This window comes from Salmo salar, chromosome 23 (genome assembly GCF_965601325.2).
Source record: "Salmo salar chromosome 23, fSalSal1, whole genome shotgun sequence".
Classification (NCBI taxonomy): Eukaryota; Metazoa; Chordata; class Actinopteri; order Salmoniformes; family Salmonidae; genus Salmo; species Salmo salar.
This window is the reverse complement of record NC_138313.1, coordinates 4,761,802-4,779,542: the sequence shown is the minus strand read 5'-3', so window position 1 is coordinate 4,779,542 and position 17,741 is coordinate 4,761,802. Positions and strand designations below refer to the sequence as shown.

The window sequence follows — 17,741 nt, the reverse complement described above, 5'->3', positions numbered from 1 at the left end:
CCCAGAAGACAGCTAAATGCAGCACTAACCTTTGATCTTCATCAGATGACAACCCTAGGACATTATGTTATACAATACATGCATGTTTTGTTCAATCAAGTTCATATTTATATAAAAAAACAGCTTTTTACATTAGCATGTGACGTTCAGAACTAGCATACCCCCCGCAAACCTCCGGTGAATTTACTAAATTACTCACGATAAACGTTCACAAAAAACATAATTATTTTAAGAATTATAGATACAGAACTCCTTTGTGCAATCGAGGTGTCCGATTTTAAAATAGCTTTTCGGTGAAAGCACATTTTGCAATATTCTGAGTAGATAGCCCAGCCATCACGGCTAGCTATTTAGACACCCACCAAGTTTAGCCCTGACCAAAGTCAGATTTACTATTACAAAAGTTAATAAAATAAATAAAATCACATTAACAAAAGTATTCAAACCCTTTACTCAGTACTTTGTTGAAGCACCTTTGGCGATTACAGCCTTGAGTCTTCTTGGGTGTGACGCTACAAGCTTGGCACACCTTTATTTGGGGAGTTTCTCCAGTTCTTCTCTGCAGATCTTCTCAAGCTCTGTCAGGTTGGATGGGGAGCGTTGCTGCACAGCTATTTTCTGTTCTCTTCAGAGATGTTCGATCGGGTTCTAGTCCGGGCTCTGGCTGGGCCACTCAAGGACATTCAGAGATTTGTCCCGAAGCCACTGCTGCCTTGTCTTGGCTGTGTGCTTAGGGTTGTTGTCCTGTTGGAAGGTAAACCTGAGGGCTCTTAGGCAGGTTTTCATCAAGGATCTCTCTGTACTTTGCTCTGTTCATCTTTCCCTTGACCCTGACTAGTCTCCCAGTCCTTGCCGCTGAAAAACATCTCTACAGCATGATACTGCTGCCACCACCATGCGTCACCGTTTTAAGGGTGCCAGGTTTCCTCCAGATGTGATTCTTGGCATTCAGGCCAAGGTGTTCAAATCGTGGTTTCATCAAACTAGAGAATCTTGTTTCTCATGGTCATAGAGTCCTTTAGGTGCCTTTTGGCAACTCCATGACGGCTGTCATGTGCCTTTTCCTGAGGAGTGGCTTCCGTCTGGTCACTCTACCGTAGTGGCCTGATTGGTGGATTGCTGCAGAGATGGTAGTCCTTCTGGAAGGTTCTCTCATCTCCACATAGGAACTCTGGAGCTCTGTCAGAGTGACACCTGAAGTCAATCGTTTTTTTATTATCAGGAAGCCGGAGAGGTTCCAAAAAACTTAATGCACGATAGTACACGTCAGTCGGGGGTTCCGTCGGGGCAGTCCCGTTATTTCTCTTTTTAACTGCATACACAGACAAGTTATATTTGCATGATTTACATTATTCATAATTAATTCATCATTAACTTTTGGTTCATGCATGTAACCGACCAATACCTCACAAAGCTTCTTCCCTCCAAGCTGAGACCTTGAAACTGAGACACCCCTTTCAGTTCTCAAAAAAATGTTCTGGGCATACTGCCCAGATCTGTGCCTTGACACAATCCTGTCTCGGAGCTCTATGGACAATTCCTTCGACCTCATGGCTTGGTTTTTGCTCTGCAATGCACTGTCAACTGTGGGACCTTACGTAGGCAGGCGTGTGCCTTTCCAAATCATGTCCAATCAATTGAATTTACCACAGGTGGACTCCAATTAAGTTGTAAAAACTTTTCAAGAATGATCAATGGAAACTGGATGCACCTGAGCTCAATTTCGAGTCTCATAGAAAAGTGTCTGAATACTTACGTAAATAAGGTATGTTTTTTATATTTAATACATTTGCTAAAATTTCTAAAACCTGTTTCCACTTTGATTATGGGATATTGTGTGTAGATTGCGGGATAACAAATGATTGAATACATTTTAGAATAAGGGTGTAACGTAACAAAATGTGGAAAAAAGGAAGGGGTCTGAATACTTTCCAAATGCACTGTACATAGGGCAGCAGCCTTTAAGGTGCAGGGTTGAGTAACCGGGTGGTAGCCAGCTAATGACAGTGACTAAGTTCAGGTCAGGGCACTGGGTAGAGGCCGGCTAGTGATGGCTATTTAACAGTCTGATGGCCTTGAGATATAAGCTGTTTTTCAGTCTCACGGTCTCAGCTTTGATGCAGCTGTACTGACCTCGCCTTCTGGATGATAGTGGGGTGAACAGGCCATGGTGGTTGATGAGCTTTTTGACCATTCTGTGACATCGAGTGCTGTAGATGTCCTTGAGTGCAGTCAGGGAACCCTCTCGAGAGCCGTGCAGTTGCGGGTAGTGCAGTTGCCATACCAGGCGTTGATACAGCCTGACAGGGTGCTCTCAATTGTGCATTTGTAAAAGTTTTTGTGGGTCTTAAATGCCAAGCCAAATTTCTTCAGCCCCATGAGGTTGAGCAGGCGCTGTTGCTCCTTCTTCACCACACTGTCCATGTGGAGTGGACCATTTCAGATTGTCAGTGATGTGAATGCACTCTGGAATATTGTTGAGCCCCGCAGCCTTGTGGGTGTTGACCTGATTAAAGACCTGTTTCACGTCGGCCTCGGAGAGCAAGATTACCCAATCCTCTGGGTCGGTAATCGCCCTCACACCCGGCGCGATGTTCTTGTCAAAGCTTGTATAAAATGAATTGAGTTCGTCTGGTAGAGAGGCATTGTTGGGCAGATTATGGTTGTGTCTTCCTTTGTAATCCGTAATGGTATGTAGCCCCTGCCACATACGGCGGGCGTCAGAGCCTGTGTAGTATGATTCAGCCTTATTTTTATATTGTCCTTTTGCGGATGACTCTGCGGAGGTCATAGCGGGACTTCTTGTACTTATTCCTGTCCTCGGCCATAGCCTCAGGGTTGTCTACGATAGCTCTGTGTATGGTAGCCCTGTCTTTTAGTTTAGCTTAGCTTCAACCTCCGTGTTAATCCAGGACTTTTGATTGGGGAAGCAGCGAACCCTCACCGTGGGGACAATGTCGCCCATACATTTTCTAATGAACCCGGCTTTGGACGTAGTTAGCTCGTCAATGTTATCGGCGGAGTCTCGTAACATTCCAATCAGTGCTAACAAAGCAGTCCTGTAGCATAATCTCTGATTCTGGTGACCATTTCTCAATGGACCGAATCATGGGTACTTCCTGTTTTGCTTGTAAACAGGAAGCAAGATTACGGAGTCATGATCTAATTTGCCAAATAGCGGACAAGGCAGGGCCTTGTATGCTTGCTTGTGGGTAGAATAACAGTGGTCTAAAACTTTATCGTCCCTAGTGGCGTTGGAGACGTGTTAATGGAAGTTGTGCATCAAGTGTCTTAGAAAAGCAGCCTCTGGATGTTGGTGTTCTTGCTTGTTTATAGCCTTGTACAGTTCGTTAAGTGCCAGCTTGTTATTTTCATTATCCTAAGGTGGAATGTATACAACAGTCACGATAACAGCTGAAAGCTCCCTCTGGAGATAGAAGGGTAGGCATTTGACTGTCAGGTTTTCCAAGACAGTGGGTCGACACTTCCACCACGCTGGAGTTAGAACACCAGTTGGAGTTGATGTAGATGCAACCCCCCCGATTTCCACGACTCCACTGTCCTGTCCGACCGGTGAATGGAGAATCCATTTAGTTGGATAGCCGGGGGGGTATCTTGTACGTGAGCCATGTTTCATAAAAGCAAAGAATATTGCAGTTTTGAGAGGTCATCCATCTTGTTATCGAGTGACTATACGTACATTGGTCAGTAGAATGGAGGGAAGAGGTGGCCGGTTTTCCCTTTGCCTTAATCTCGCCAGGATCCCCTCCCCCTTGCCTCTAACGCCAACGTTCCTCTTGGGTAGCCTGAAAATTGGGTCGGAATTACATAGAGTTCCCCGGGCAGATGAGTCGAAAGTTGAATCCAGAATTGGGGTAAGTAACTGCTGATCTGATGTTAAAAAGTTATTGTCGGTTGTAAGAAATTAAATCCAATACATTTTGTGAAAATAAAGTATCCAGGTGTACAAAGCTCTTAGAGACTTACCCAGAAAGTTAACTGTTAACTTTTATCACTGCCAAAGGTGATTCAAACATGTACAGTTGAAGTCGGAAGTTTACATACACTTAGGTTGGAGTCATTAAAACTCGTTTTTCAACCACTCCACAAATTTCTTATTCAATAACTATAGTTTTGGCAAGTCGGTGAGGACATCTACTTCATGCATGACACAAGTAATTTTCCCAACAATTGTTTACAGACAGATTATTTCACTTATAATTCACTGTGTCACAATTCCAGTGGGTCAGAAGTTGACTGTGCCTTTAAACAGCTTGGAAAATTCCAGAAAATTATGTCATGGCTTTAGAAGCTTCTGATAGGCTAATTGACATCATTTGAGTCAATTGGAGGTGTACCTGTGGATGTATTTCAAGGCCTACCTTCAAACTCAGTGCCTCTTTGCTTGACATCATGGGAAAATCAAAAGAAATCAGCCAAGACCTCAGAAAACAAATTGTAGACCTCCACAAGTCTGGCTCATCCTTGGGAGCAATTTCCAAACGCCTGAAGGTACCACGTTCATCTGTACAAACAATAGTACGCAAGTATAAACACCATGGGACCACGCAGCCGTCATACCACTCAGGAAGGAGACGCGTTCTGTCTCCTAGAGATGAACGTACTTTGGTGCGAAAAGTGCAAATCAAACCCAGAACAACAGCAAAGGACCTTGTGAAGATGCTAGAGGAAACAGGTACAAAAGTATCTATATCCACAGTAAAATTAGTCCTATATTGACATAACCTGAAAGGCAGCTCAGCAAAGAATTTGTGGGCAGAACTGAAAAAGCGTGTGCGAGCAAGGAGGCCTACAAACCTGACTCAGTTACACCAGCTCTGTGAGGAGGAATAGGCCAAAATTCACCCAACTTATTACGGGAAGCTTGTGGAAGGCTACTCAAAATGTTTGACCCAAGTTAAACAATTTAAAGGCAATGCTACCAAATACTAATTGAGTGTATGTAAACGTCTGACCCACTGGGAATGTGATGAAAGAAATAAAACCTGAAATAAATCATTCTCTACTATTATTCTGACATTTCACATTCTTAAAATATAGTGGTCATCCTAACTGACCTAAAACAGGGAATTTTTACTAGGATTAAATGCCAGGAATTGTGAAAAACGGAGTTTAAATGTATTTGGCTAAGGTGTATGTAAACTTCTGCTCACTGATTTCCTCAGGGGTGTGATAAATTAGGTATTTCTGTATTTCATTTTCAATAAATTAGCAAAAATGTTTCTAAACATGTTTTCACATTGTCGCTATAGGGTTTTGTGTGTAGATGGGTGAAGAAAAAAAATATTTCATCCATTTTGAATTTAGGCTGTAACAACAAAATGTGGAATAAATCAAGGGGTATGAATACTTTCTGAAGGCACTGTCTCTCCTCCTCATCTTTCTACTACTCCTCCTCCAACCATCCCTTTCTCTGTCAGTCTCCAGCTATCTACCCCTTCTTTCTCTCACTCTCCCACTCTTATTCTCTCTCTCTCTTCTTTGCCCTCTCTCTGTCTCTGCTAACTCTCTCCCTCTCTATGCCCCCTCTCCCCCTGTCTCTCTCTGCCCTCTCTCTCTCCCCTATCTCTCTTTATCTCTCTGCCCTCTCTCTCTTGCTCTGTCTGCTGCTGGAATTGGCAGATAAAGTTATGAAAGATGAATTGTGTTGAAGCTAGTGGGAGGCCAGCTGTGTAACTCCTGGGGAGATATGTCTGGGGGGCAGGGAGGTGAGCTAGACAAAAAGAGAGAGAGAGCAAGAAAGATGGATTGCAGGGCTAAGCTCTTGTCACCTTGGGTGGCTTTCTCCTGCCACAGCAGAAAGAGCAGAGAGATACATACAGTGCTGTCATAAGTAGGAACAGATTGCCAGGCCACAGCAGGGACCACAGCAGTCCGTCTCTGTCTCTCAGCCTCAAACACATCCACTGGACCTTACAGACAGAGGCAGACACTAAATATGATTTATATGTAGTCTAGACACACACACACACACACACACACTCTGAAGTGTGCTGCCAATTGTCTTGTCACTAAGCTTAGCTCCCTCTCCATGCTCGCTGTTGCCGTGAGCAATGAAATGAGAACGAAAACAGAAAGAGTGAGAGCGAGAGAGAGGCAGAATGTTTGCCCTAGTGAGAAAGACAGGCAGAGAGAGAAAGACAGGCAGAGAGAGAAAGAGAGGCAGAGCGAGAAAGAGAGGCAGAGAGAGAGAGGGAGCGCTAAGATACCATTATGATCATAATGGTAGAGATCATGTAAAAAAGCTTGTTCAGTAAAATTGTACAAATTTCTCCTTGTAATAATGCATGATTTTGCCCTATGAGTCCTAACATCTCTAATACAAACAATAGGTCAGTGATCACTAATATCCAGGGAGAAAACACCACTAGCCACACATATCTCTGGAGTATTTGTAAACATAAGGTAAATTCTTGTTGATTTAGTAGAATCCCTCAGATTTGGACGTGTGGGTTTAGTAATCAACTGAGTGAGGTTTAGGTTATTACAAAAATCCTTTAAACAGTCTGTATTGGGTTCCCCAGGACAGGTTAAAGCCACCTACGACAAACATCTCAGAACTACTAGAAAAGGAAGCTATTAAATCAGTGAGACTAGTTAACAAACATTTCTTAGTGGAGGAATGGCGGTAGACTCTCAGAACAGTTACTTTAGAATTATAACCTAGTTGAAGACTTAAAGCTATAAATTCAAATTGTTTAGGACTGGACAAACCCTTTAAAAGACACACAGAAAGATTACTTTTTTATAGATACCAACAACACACCATTCTATCAGCCCTGAAAACTTTGAAGAGTAATAATCCTTACTATGAAGAGTAATAATCATTACTATGAAGAGTAATAATCCTTACTATGAAGAGTAATAATCCTTACTTTAGCTGCATCAAGTTCAATACATTTTTCACAAATAAAGGTATCCATCGGACCTTTCCCCGTGACAACTACGAACATGTCGCAGATTATACACTTAATAGCACGCAAATTCCCAGACGATTAAAATTAGTTTTCACTGCTGAACGCCGACAGTCCAAGGAAACAAACATTGCCTGGCGCCGCCATCATGAATCAATGAATGGGATGATGCAATAGCACAAAATCGTTTTGTTGAAGTATTTCAGTTTATATATGACTTCTATCTCATTACTTCAATGATGTGAGGTAAGCTGTGTTGTTTGACGAGCAGGTGTCCACATACAAAGGTATGCTTGTCATCAGCAAGGGAGTTTTTTTAGGATACAATTTAACTGAATAGAGCTAAGCACAGGCAAAATCCTAGAGGAAATCCTGGTTCAGTCTGCTTTCCAGTAGACACTGGGAGACAAATTCACCTTTCAGCAGTACAATAGCCTAAAACACAAGGCCAAATATACTCTGGAGTTGCTTACCAAGACGACATTGAATGTTCGTAATGTAAAATGGTCTCGGGATAGTGAAGTAATGATGGTGAATATAAAGACACAGCATAGCAGTGTCCTCTGCTGGCTGCTCCAGTCTATGCCTATGCTGCCTTTCTGAGAAATAATAGACCAGGGGTACTCATTTGAGAAGGTCCAGTCATACAAACTTCCTAGGTGGCAATGGACCGGATGTATATTGTCATGTATCGGTGTTGTTAAAAATCCCCACCTCGCAACCCATGTGACCCCAAACTGATGAAATTGTTCACACACCTCTTGTTGGTAGTTGTAAAGATAATTTCCTGCAATTGTACACATTATGCCATGGAGCGAAATGAAAATCTAGCCAGTTTTAAAACTAATTTCCTGAAATTCTACAAATGTTCCACGTCTTATGTGTGTTCATATGATACCAGGAGTCGAATGCCGACCGAGTTCCCCCCAAAAAGTGGGACCCGCAGTCCGTATTGACCATGTTCTGGGTCCGGATATTGGTCCGCCTTTTGAGAATGGCTGTAACAGACCAAACAGACGTGTAATGTTCACGCTCACCACTAGAGGGAATGCTACATCCAAAAATAGGACTGGAGTAACTAAACTTCACCTTTTGTGTCTGGGCTTCGACTTTGTGTGTGTGTGTGTATCAGTTTGTAACAGGGTGTACTGTGTGTAACATAGGTGTGTGTGTTCTGATTTAATGGGTTGTACTTGTACTACACTGTGACTGTATAGTACCAACCTCTAACAATGTGTGTGTAATGCTGTATATACGGCAGGTAGTCTAGCGGTTAGAGCTTTGGGCCAGTAACTGAAAGGTTGCTGGATCGAATCCCAGAGCTGACAATGTAAAAATCTGTCATTCTGCCCCTGAGCGAGGCAGTTAACCCACTGTTCCCCGGGTGCCGTGGATGTTGATTAAGGCAGCCCCCTGCATCTCTCTGCTTCAGAGGGGTTGGGTTAAATGCAGAAGACACATTTCAGTTGAAGGCATTCAGTTGTACAACTGACTAGGTATCCCCCTTTCCCTTATATTTCTGTGTGTGTTTCAGGGAGCGCAGGAAGGTGGTGTTACACCGTGGCTCTACAGGCCTGGGTTTTAACATAGTAGGAGGAGAGGATGGAGAGGGAATCTTTATTTCCTTCATCCTGGCTGGTGGACCTGCTGACCTCTGTGGAGAGCTCCGGAAAGGAGACCGCATCATCTCAGTAAGAACACACACACACACACACACACGGAAACGTGATAGTCTCTTATTGATTTCTTGTGATTTATGAGTATTATTGACAAGGTTAAATTGACTGTAGATCTCCATTGACATGCCTTGTTCAGTTGCTGTTCATTGATCAAACTGTGTGTGTGCAGGTGAACGGGGTTGAGCTCCGCAGTGCGACCCATGAGCAGGCAGCTGCTGCTCTGAAGAACGCTGGACAGACGGTTACCATCATAGCCCAGTACAGGCCAGAGGGTGAGAAATACTAATACTCCTACTAATACTATAGTAATATAGCACACTTTCTTTCCATGAGATCAAACAAAGACAGAAATTGACAAGAGGAGATATTTGCAGATTGATTTAGAGAGCGAGACCGAATGACAAAACAGAAGCGAAAGAGTGAGAGCCCACTCATGGAGCCTGACGTGAGTGTGATCTGTGATGTGAGTTTGCTGTCCCCCGTGGTAACTGCAGAGTAAAAAAGGTCACAGCTCTGGTAAACAGGTTACACACACTGATTGGGTTATCTACTCTGATGTCATGGCAACAGGACCCTCTAAGGTGGGGAAAGAGGTGAGTGGGCTTCCCTGGCAGGAGTGAAAGCCATAACACACACACACACGCACACACAAACACGCACACACAAACAGCCTCATGACACTGAGTGAGGTAAGTTGTGTTCCATTTCAGAACTAAATTAAAACTACCTGGAACTACAGTACCAGTCAAAAGTTTGGACACACCTACTCATTCCAGGGTTTTTCTTTATTTGTACCATTTTCTACATTGTACAATAATAGTGAAGACGTCAAAACTATAAAATAACACATATGGAATCATGTAGTAGCCAAAAAATGTGTTAACTAATTAAAATATATTTTATATTTGAGATTCTTTAAAGTAGCCACCCTTTGCCTTAACGACAGCTTTGCACATTCTTGGCATTCTCTCAACCAGCTTCATGCGGTAGTCACCTGGAATGCATTTCAATTAACAGGTGTGCCTTGTTAAAAGTTAATTTGTGGACTTTCTTTCCTTCTGAATGCGTTTGAGCCAATCAGTTGTGGTATACTGTACAGAAGATAGCCCTATTTGGTAAATGACCAAGTCCATATTATGGCAAGAACAGCTCAAATAAGCAAAGAGAAAAGACAGTCCGTCAATACGTAAAATGTCAAGAACTTTGAACATTTCTTCAAGTGCAGTCGCAAAAACCATCAAGTGTTATAATGAAACTGGCTCTCATGAGGACTGCAACAAGAAAGGAAGACCCAGAGTTACCTCTGCAGCAGAGGATAAGTTTATTAGAGTTAAGAGCATCAGAAATTGCAGCCCAAATAAATGCTTCAGAGTTCACGTAACAGACACATCTCAACATCAGCTGTTCAGAGGAGACTGCATGAATCAGGCCTTCATGGTCAAATTGCTGCAAAGAAACCATTACTAAAGGACACCAATAAGAAGAGACTTGCTTGGGCCAAGAAACACGAGCAATGGACATTAGTCCAAATGTGAGATTTGTTTCCAACCTCTGTGTCTTTGTGAGATGCAGAGTAGGTGAACAGATGATCTCTGTGTAGTTCCCTCCGTGAAGAATGGAGGAGGGGGTGTGATGGTGTGGGTGTGCTTTGCTGGTGACACTATGATTAATTTAGAATTCACAGCACACTTAACCAGCATGGCTACCACAGCATTCTGCAGCGATACACCATCCCATCTGGTTTGCGCTTAGTGGGACTACCATTTGTTTTTCAACAGGACAATGATCCAACACACCTCCAGGCTGTGTAAGGGCTATTTGACCAAGAAGGAGAGTGATAGAGTGCTGCATCAGATGACCTGGCCTCCACAGTCACCTGACCTCAACCCAATTGAGCTGGTTTGGGATGAGTTGGGCCACAGACTGAAGGGAAACATTTTTTAATCAGCCAACAAGTGCTGAGCATCTGTTGGAAGAGCATTCCAGGTGAAGCTGCTTGATTAACAAGTTCTTATTTACAATGATGGCATAGGAACAGTGGGTTAACGTCCTTGTTCAGGGGCAGAATGACAGATTTTTACCTTGTCAACTCGATCTAGCAACCTTTTGGTTACTGGCCCAACACGCTAACCACTAGGCTAGCTCCCGCCCCATTGATGGAATGCCAAGAGTGTGCAAAGCTGTCAAGGCAAAGGGTTGCTAATTTGGACAATCTAAAATATATTTAGATTTGTTTAACACTTTTTAGCTTGCTACATGATTCCATGTGTGTTATTTCAGGGGGGGTTTTCTCAAAAAACCCTTGAATGAGTAGGTGTGTCCAAACATTTGACTGATACTGTACCTGAAAGTAAAGGCGTTCATCTCCGTCCAACTACAGGACTATCACATTTCAGGAGAAGACCCAGATGCAGACAGTGTCGAAGTAACAAAACAAAATGGTAGGCAGTCTCGGGGTCAGGGCAGGCAGAGATCAATAATCCAGGGTGGTGTGACAAGGTACAGAATGGCAGGCAGAATGGTCGAAACCAGGAACTAGAAAACGCAAGGGGAAAAACCACTGGTAGGCTTGACAAACAAAACGAACTGGCAACAGACAAACAGAGAACACAGGTATAAATACACTGGGGATAATGGGGAAGATGGGCAACACCTGGAGGTGGGTGGAGACAAGCACAAAGACAGGTGAAACAGATCAGGGTGTGACAAGGACAACACCCCTCCTAACAAGGGCTTCTGTGCTGCCTGCCACTGACATGAAAGTTCTTTCTCACTTCACTACGATTTGGTTACAGCATGCTGATATTCCATTTGTCTAGGGTACCTCAGCTCAGGTCATGTCTCTCACCTCTGTGGTTGTTCTGTTTGCTCTACATATCATTACCCTTTACTGTTTTTGGTCTGTCCACACGCCCTTCAAAGATAGAGGGGTTTTAAAGGGGTTTAGTGATTGTCAGATCTGGCCCTGACCAGAGGTTCAACCTTAACCAGGCCTCATTAAATCACCATTACCACTATTGCCCTACTTACCACTATTCTCTCTCTCTTTATGGTGTGTGAGTATGGCCCTTATCCTCATCGTGCACTGTTGAGGGCCTGTAGAGTATCCTGCTGGCTGTGTGGCTGGCTGTAGCCCCCCTTGCTGTAAGTTAAGGGTACTGAGGTGTAGTTAGTTAGTTATGTGCACATAGAGGAGTTAGTAAGTAGATAAGAAGATTTCAACTAAATACTTCAACAGTAAAGAGTGGAAGGAGCTTGGCACTATAATGTGTCAAAGATTCTGGGACTGAATGGGGAGTTGTAAGTACAGCTTGATCCCGTCTCAGTTTCTAACGCCCATTTCTCGGCAGCTTAAAACCACAAAAGGCAGAAAAGCCACACAGTGAGTGAGAACCAACCAGACACAGAGCAGAACAGGGGGTGTGTTAGCAGTGATGTGATCTATGATGAATGGTGGAGATTGTTTGTTTGATCATGGCAAATGACACACAAATGTATGCATTTCATGCATGGTGAGATGCAATAATGGAACTACACAGGAGTGAGGGGTTGGGGGATAGTGTGTGTGTGTGTGTGTGTGTGTGTGTGTGTGTGTGTGTGTGTGTGTGTGTGTGGTGTGTGTGTGTGTGTGTGTGTGTGTGTGTGTGTGTGTGTGTGTGTGTGTGTGTGTGTGTGTGTGTGTGTGTGTGTGTGTGTGTGAGAATGTGAGGTATTGAATGTGACTAGGGTAAGAGATTAAGATCAGTAGAGGAGTTCAGTATTTTCCATGTAATATTGATATGTGAATCAGTGAAGTTAGATCAGGCACTTAAGTAGTACTTTTAAGTATTTTTACTTAAGTAGTTTTTGGGGGTATCTACTTTACTATTTATATTTTTGACAACTTTTACTTCACTACATTCCTAATGAAAATATTGTACTTTTTACTTCATCCATTTTCCCTGAATGCTTAGCAGGACAGGAAAATTGGCAAATTCAAGCACATATCAAGAGAGCACGTGGTCATCCCTACTGCCTCTGGCCTGGTGGACTCACTAAACACAAATGCATATTTTGTAAATAATGTCTGAGTGTGGGAGTGTTCCCCTGGCTGTTCATACCTTTTAAAAACAAGAAAATTGTGCTGTCTGCTTTTAGCAATATTTTAGCAATTACATTTACTTTTGATACTTAAGTATATTTAATACCAAATACTGTTGTACTTTTAGACTTTTATTAAAGTAGTATTTTACTGGCTTACTTTCACTTTTACTTGAGTAACTTTCTATTAAGGTATCTATACTTTTTTTATTTGGACCTGCATTAGATTTTGCAGAAGCAGCAGCTACTCTTCTTGGGTCCACAAAAAACACAAAACATGACAATTAATTAAACATTGATACACTGATAGACAAGGACAGTCACACAAATAAAAAATACAATGATATACAAACAATACAAAAAAATTATACGAACAATAAAACAAAAAAATTGTGTTTTAGAGTGTCTGTGTGTTCATGGGGCGGCAGCGTAGTCTTGTGGTTAGAGCATTGGACTAGTATCTGAAAGGTTGCAAGATCAAATCCCTGAGCTGACAAGGTACAAATCTGTCGTTCTGCCCCTGAACAAGGCAGTTAACCCACTATTCCTAGGCTGTCATTGAAAATAAGAATTTGTTCTTAACTGACTTGCCTAGTTAAATAAAGGTAAAAATGTGTTTGTCCCCTCACAGTCCCTGCTGTTTTGTAAAGGTAATTTTGCTGTTTGCTTGAATAATTGGAGATGGACAGGAGTTCAATGCGGTCTGTATAAAACTGTGTGTTGCTGTGAATTTGTTTTAGATTTGGGGACTGTGAAGGGGGCCACTGGTGGTATGTCTTGTGGGGTATGTATGGGTGTCTGAGCTGAATGTTATTTTATTATACAGACAATATGGATTTTTCATCAACCCTCAACCAGGAAAGACTGGCATGCTTGTTGTTAGTTCTGTATGTGCAGTTAAGGGTAAGGCGTGCTGCTCTTTAAGACAGCTGCAGCTTTACTAGGTTTTTCTTTGCTGCACTTGACCATATTAGCCGACAGTAATCAAGATGGGACAAGACCAGAGCCTGAACAACTAGTACAGTTGATTTTTGTATCAAAAACATATTTTTATAAGAGATGCAACATCTTCACAACAACTTTGTCAATATGACTTACCCATGATCATTTACCATCCAATGTTATACCTGGGAGTTTATGTCAAGGCTGTGGGTAACTGGTGAAAGGAGTCAGGCGCAGGAGAGCTGAGATGCGTGGATAAGGTATTTAATACAAGATGACACCAGTATAAACACAATACTACTGTGCGGGAAAAATACCGGTACCACGAAATAAACGGGCGTAATAACAAAACCCGGCAACAAAATACCAGCCGTCAGTAACAGCCTAAACAATAGAACAAACATGCACACAAACATGGGGGAAACCAGAGGGTTAAATAATGAACATGTAATGGGGGAATAAACCAGGTGTGTAGAAAACAAAGACAAAACAAATGGAAAATGAAAAGTGGATCGGCGATGGCTAGAAGGCCAGTGACGTCGACCTCCGAGCGCTGCTCGAACAAGGAGAGGGACCGACTCCAGCGGAAGTCGTGACAGTTTAGCTTCCTGAACTTGCTCAATGGTCACACTCTTTATGCACAACTCCAGTTGAGGTTTAGGTCTTAAAGAATATTTTGAACCAAATACAATGCTTTTAGTTTTAGATGTATTTAAGACGCGTTTATTATTAATCACCTGTTCTGATAGTGATTGTAACTCCTTATTTAGAATTTCAGTGAGCTCGCCGCACTGTACCTATCTGATGTTAGAGAAGAAGCTTTCATTGAAAACACTCTCTGGGTACTATTGGATAAATAACACTCCAACCATGTGATGGCAGGTGATGTAAAGCCATAGCAAGTGAGTTGTTTCAATAACAATTTATGATCAATAGCCAGGGTTGGGTAGGTTACTTTCTAAATGTAATCCGTTATAGTTGTGAGTTACCTGGCCAAAAATGTAAATCAGTAACATTACTTTACTGAGTTTGGGTAATCCAAAAGTTAGCTGATTACATTCCGTTAATTTTAAATTACTTTCCCCTTAAGAAGCATTAGAAGAAGACAAAAATGTATGTTACCAATTGAAGGACATCTATTGCAGGATAAATCAATGTTGAAGTTTACATAGCTGGCCATATATGGATGTTAAAATTGTACTTTATGGGTTGGTTATGTAGACTTCTTCTAACCCATCGCTTTCTACTACAAATAATAATACGATTAAATTATATCTTTACGTTAAAAAAAAGTCTAGCAGAATTCCAATCATTCCAATAAATGTTACAAGCCTTGATCTTCAAGAATAGGACTTGGAAATATGAAAGTATTATTTACCTGAACATGACCAAATTGTTTTACCTGAGCGTGACCCCAAAACTAAGGACTTATTAGCCAGCCCTACTCTGTTGTTTATGATTTTGTTGTCATGGAGGACTGATTATGCTCATTGATTCGAGTTGAAAAATAAATGCTGTGCTCATGGAATGGCATGCTTTGCCAAGAGTTTGCAGAGCTTTCATCAAGGCAAAGGGTGGCTACTTTGAAGGATCTAAAATATATTTTGATTTGTTTAAACTTTTTTGTTACTACATGATTCCTTATGTGTTATTTAATGTCTTCACTATTATTCTACAATGTAGAAAAATAAAATAAAGAAAAACCCTTGAATGAGTATGTAGAAATGTAGAAAATAGTAAAAATAAAGTCGGTGTGTCCAATCTTTTGACTGGTACTGTACTATATATATACACAATTTATAAATCCAAAAAGAGATGTAGCAACTACAGATTACCCCTTTAAGTCTATCAAAAGTATGCGAGTTTGAGCATGTGTCCATTAGGCCAATGGATTTTCTTTTTTTATCAGCATGAATTAGATTGAGCAATGAAAGCCCCACTTTTATTCCATAGGCTTGGATCCATATGCAGCTGTTGCAAGAGCGCATTTTTCACTGGCTTTCCACTGGTTTCAAAAACAATGATTGACAGGCAACTTAAACTTCTTGAATTCAACCATTATTGGGTTCAAATACACATTTAGATTTGTGAACAGCCATCCACAACAACCACGATCTGTAAGGTACAAACAGCTAATGAGAGAGCTGCAGTGTGATTCACATCAATGTAGATGTCAACAATAAGTGATATCCGTATTGCCGTAGACTACACCACTACTGTCATCCTTACCTCCAAGCATTTATTCAAGTTGGATAATCTTTGGATGCCGACAGCAGTCGCACCATTGGAAGACATAGCTTGCACTGTAGCCTACAAAAGCCTATTCCTGCTCTTTTCCTGCGAACCATCAAACACATTTGGTGTGTCATCATAGTGGTCTCTGACTTGTGGTCAGACTCGCTCAGGTGGAACAAACTTAAACTTGCGCCTTTTTTCAATGCTGATTTGAATGTCATTGAGAAAACCGAGAAGTGTCAAAGATTTAAAGTGATCCTGGAAGTAATCATCTAGTTTTTCAAAAGTATCGGTAATCTGATTACAATATTTTTGCTGTTAACGTAACTAATTACAGTTATCGTTTTTTGTAATCCCTTACATGTAACGGATTACATGTACCGTAAATTCCGGACTATAAGCCGCAACTTTTTTCCCAGCTTTGAACCTCGCGGCTTAAACAATGACGCGGCTAATATATGGATTTTTCCCGCTTTCATTTTTTTTAAAACATTCTGTGACGTGCTCAGTTTTTTGCCGGCATGAAGCTTTCATTAGACCAATGAAATTGCCGAACGGGTTAAGGTCAAACAACTTTTTTGTTTACTGTTTAGATTAAATCGAGCGCTCTCAAACTTCCCATCATTCTGATTACGGTAGTCATTTTTTCACCCTCATCATGGCAAAGACACTGAGAAATGTATATGATGCGGCTTTCAAGTTGAAGGCGATTGATCTGGCTGTTGGAAAAGGAAATAGAGCTGCTGCACGGGAGCTTGGTCTTAATGAGTCGATGATAAGACGTTGGAAACAGCAGCGTGAGGAATTGACTCAGTGCAAAAAGACAACTAAAGCTTACTGCAAATTTTTTACTTTTTGTTACAAGCCGTATTTCGTTAAAGCCTATTTATTTTGTTACAAGCCGTGTTTCGTTAAAGCCTATTTATTTTTGTTACAAGCCGTGTTTCGTTAAAGCCTATTTATTTTTGTTACAAGCCGTGTTTCGTTAAAGCCTGTGTAAAGTTAATTTGTTTCAATGTACTGGTAGGCACCTGTGGCTTATAGACATGTATTTATGTTCAAAATAATATTTTTTTTTAATTCAGTGGGTGCGCTTAATAGTCCGGAAATTACGGTAATCAGTTTGTTACTCCCCAACCCTGTCAATAACATCAAAGGCTGCCATGAAATCTAACAATACAGCTCCAACTATCATCTTATTATCCATTTCTTTTAACCAATCATCAGTCACCTGAGTCAGTGCAGTACAAGTTGAGTGAACATCAATCGATCATGTACTTTCAGATATGTGTAGCCCATCCATTTGGCATATAGTTAGCTAGCTAGCTAGCTAGCTAGCTTCATAAGAGATTAGGCTTTTGGAAAGAGCTTGACATCAGCAAGTCTTCATCCTGGTAAAGTTATCAGTCAGACTACTGCCATCTATCACGTTTCAAGGTAAGACCCAGATGCAAACAACGTCAAATTAACAACAGTTTATTAATCCAACAGGGGAAGGCAAAGACAGGTCAAGGGCAGGCAGGGGTCAATAATCCAGATAGGTGGGGCTAAGGTACAGGACGACAGGCAGGCTCAGGGTCAGGGCAGGCAGAAAAGGTCAAGAACAAGGAAAACTAGAAAACAGGAACAATCGAGAGACAGGAACAGAGGGGAAAACGCTGGTAGGCTTGACCAAACAAAACGAACTGGAAACAGGAGACAAAGGGCTGTGAGACATGGGTTTAACTCTGGACACATGAAAGGTGGGGTGTATACGAAGGGTACGGAGCAACAGAAGAGGGGCAATCATTTTAGAGATGGGGAACGGGCCGATCAACCTGGGGGAGAGTTTGTGGAGATTCCACCCGGAGGGGCAGATCCCGGGTGGATA

The 17,741-nt window shown here is 41.8% G+C and overlaps 1 protein-coding gene across 1 annotated transcript in view; it reads left to right on the top strand.

Annotated features, from left to right (window-relative positions):
• The window catches only part of LOC106583961 (discs large homolog 1-like protein), a 231,982-nt gene that overhangs the window by 137,210 nt on the left and 77,031 nt on the right, over window positions 1-17,741 (top strand). The window contains exons 10-11 of the mRNA XM_014168679.3: window positions 8,470-8,626; window positions 8,784-8,886. Coding sequence (XP_014024154.3) covers window positions 8,470-8,626; window positions 8,784-8,886 — 260 coding nt within the window. The remainder of the gene's footprint in view (window positions 1-8,469; window positions 8,627-8,783; window positions 8,887-17,741) is intronic.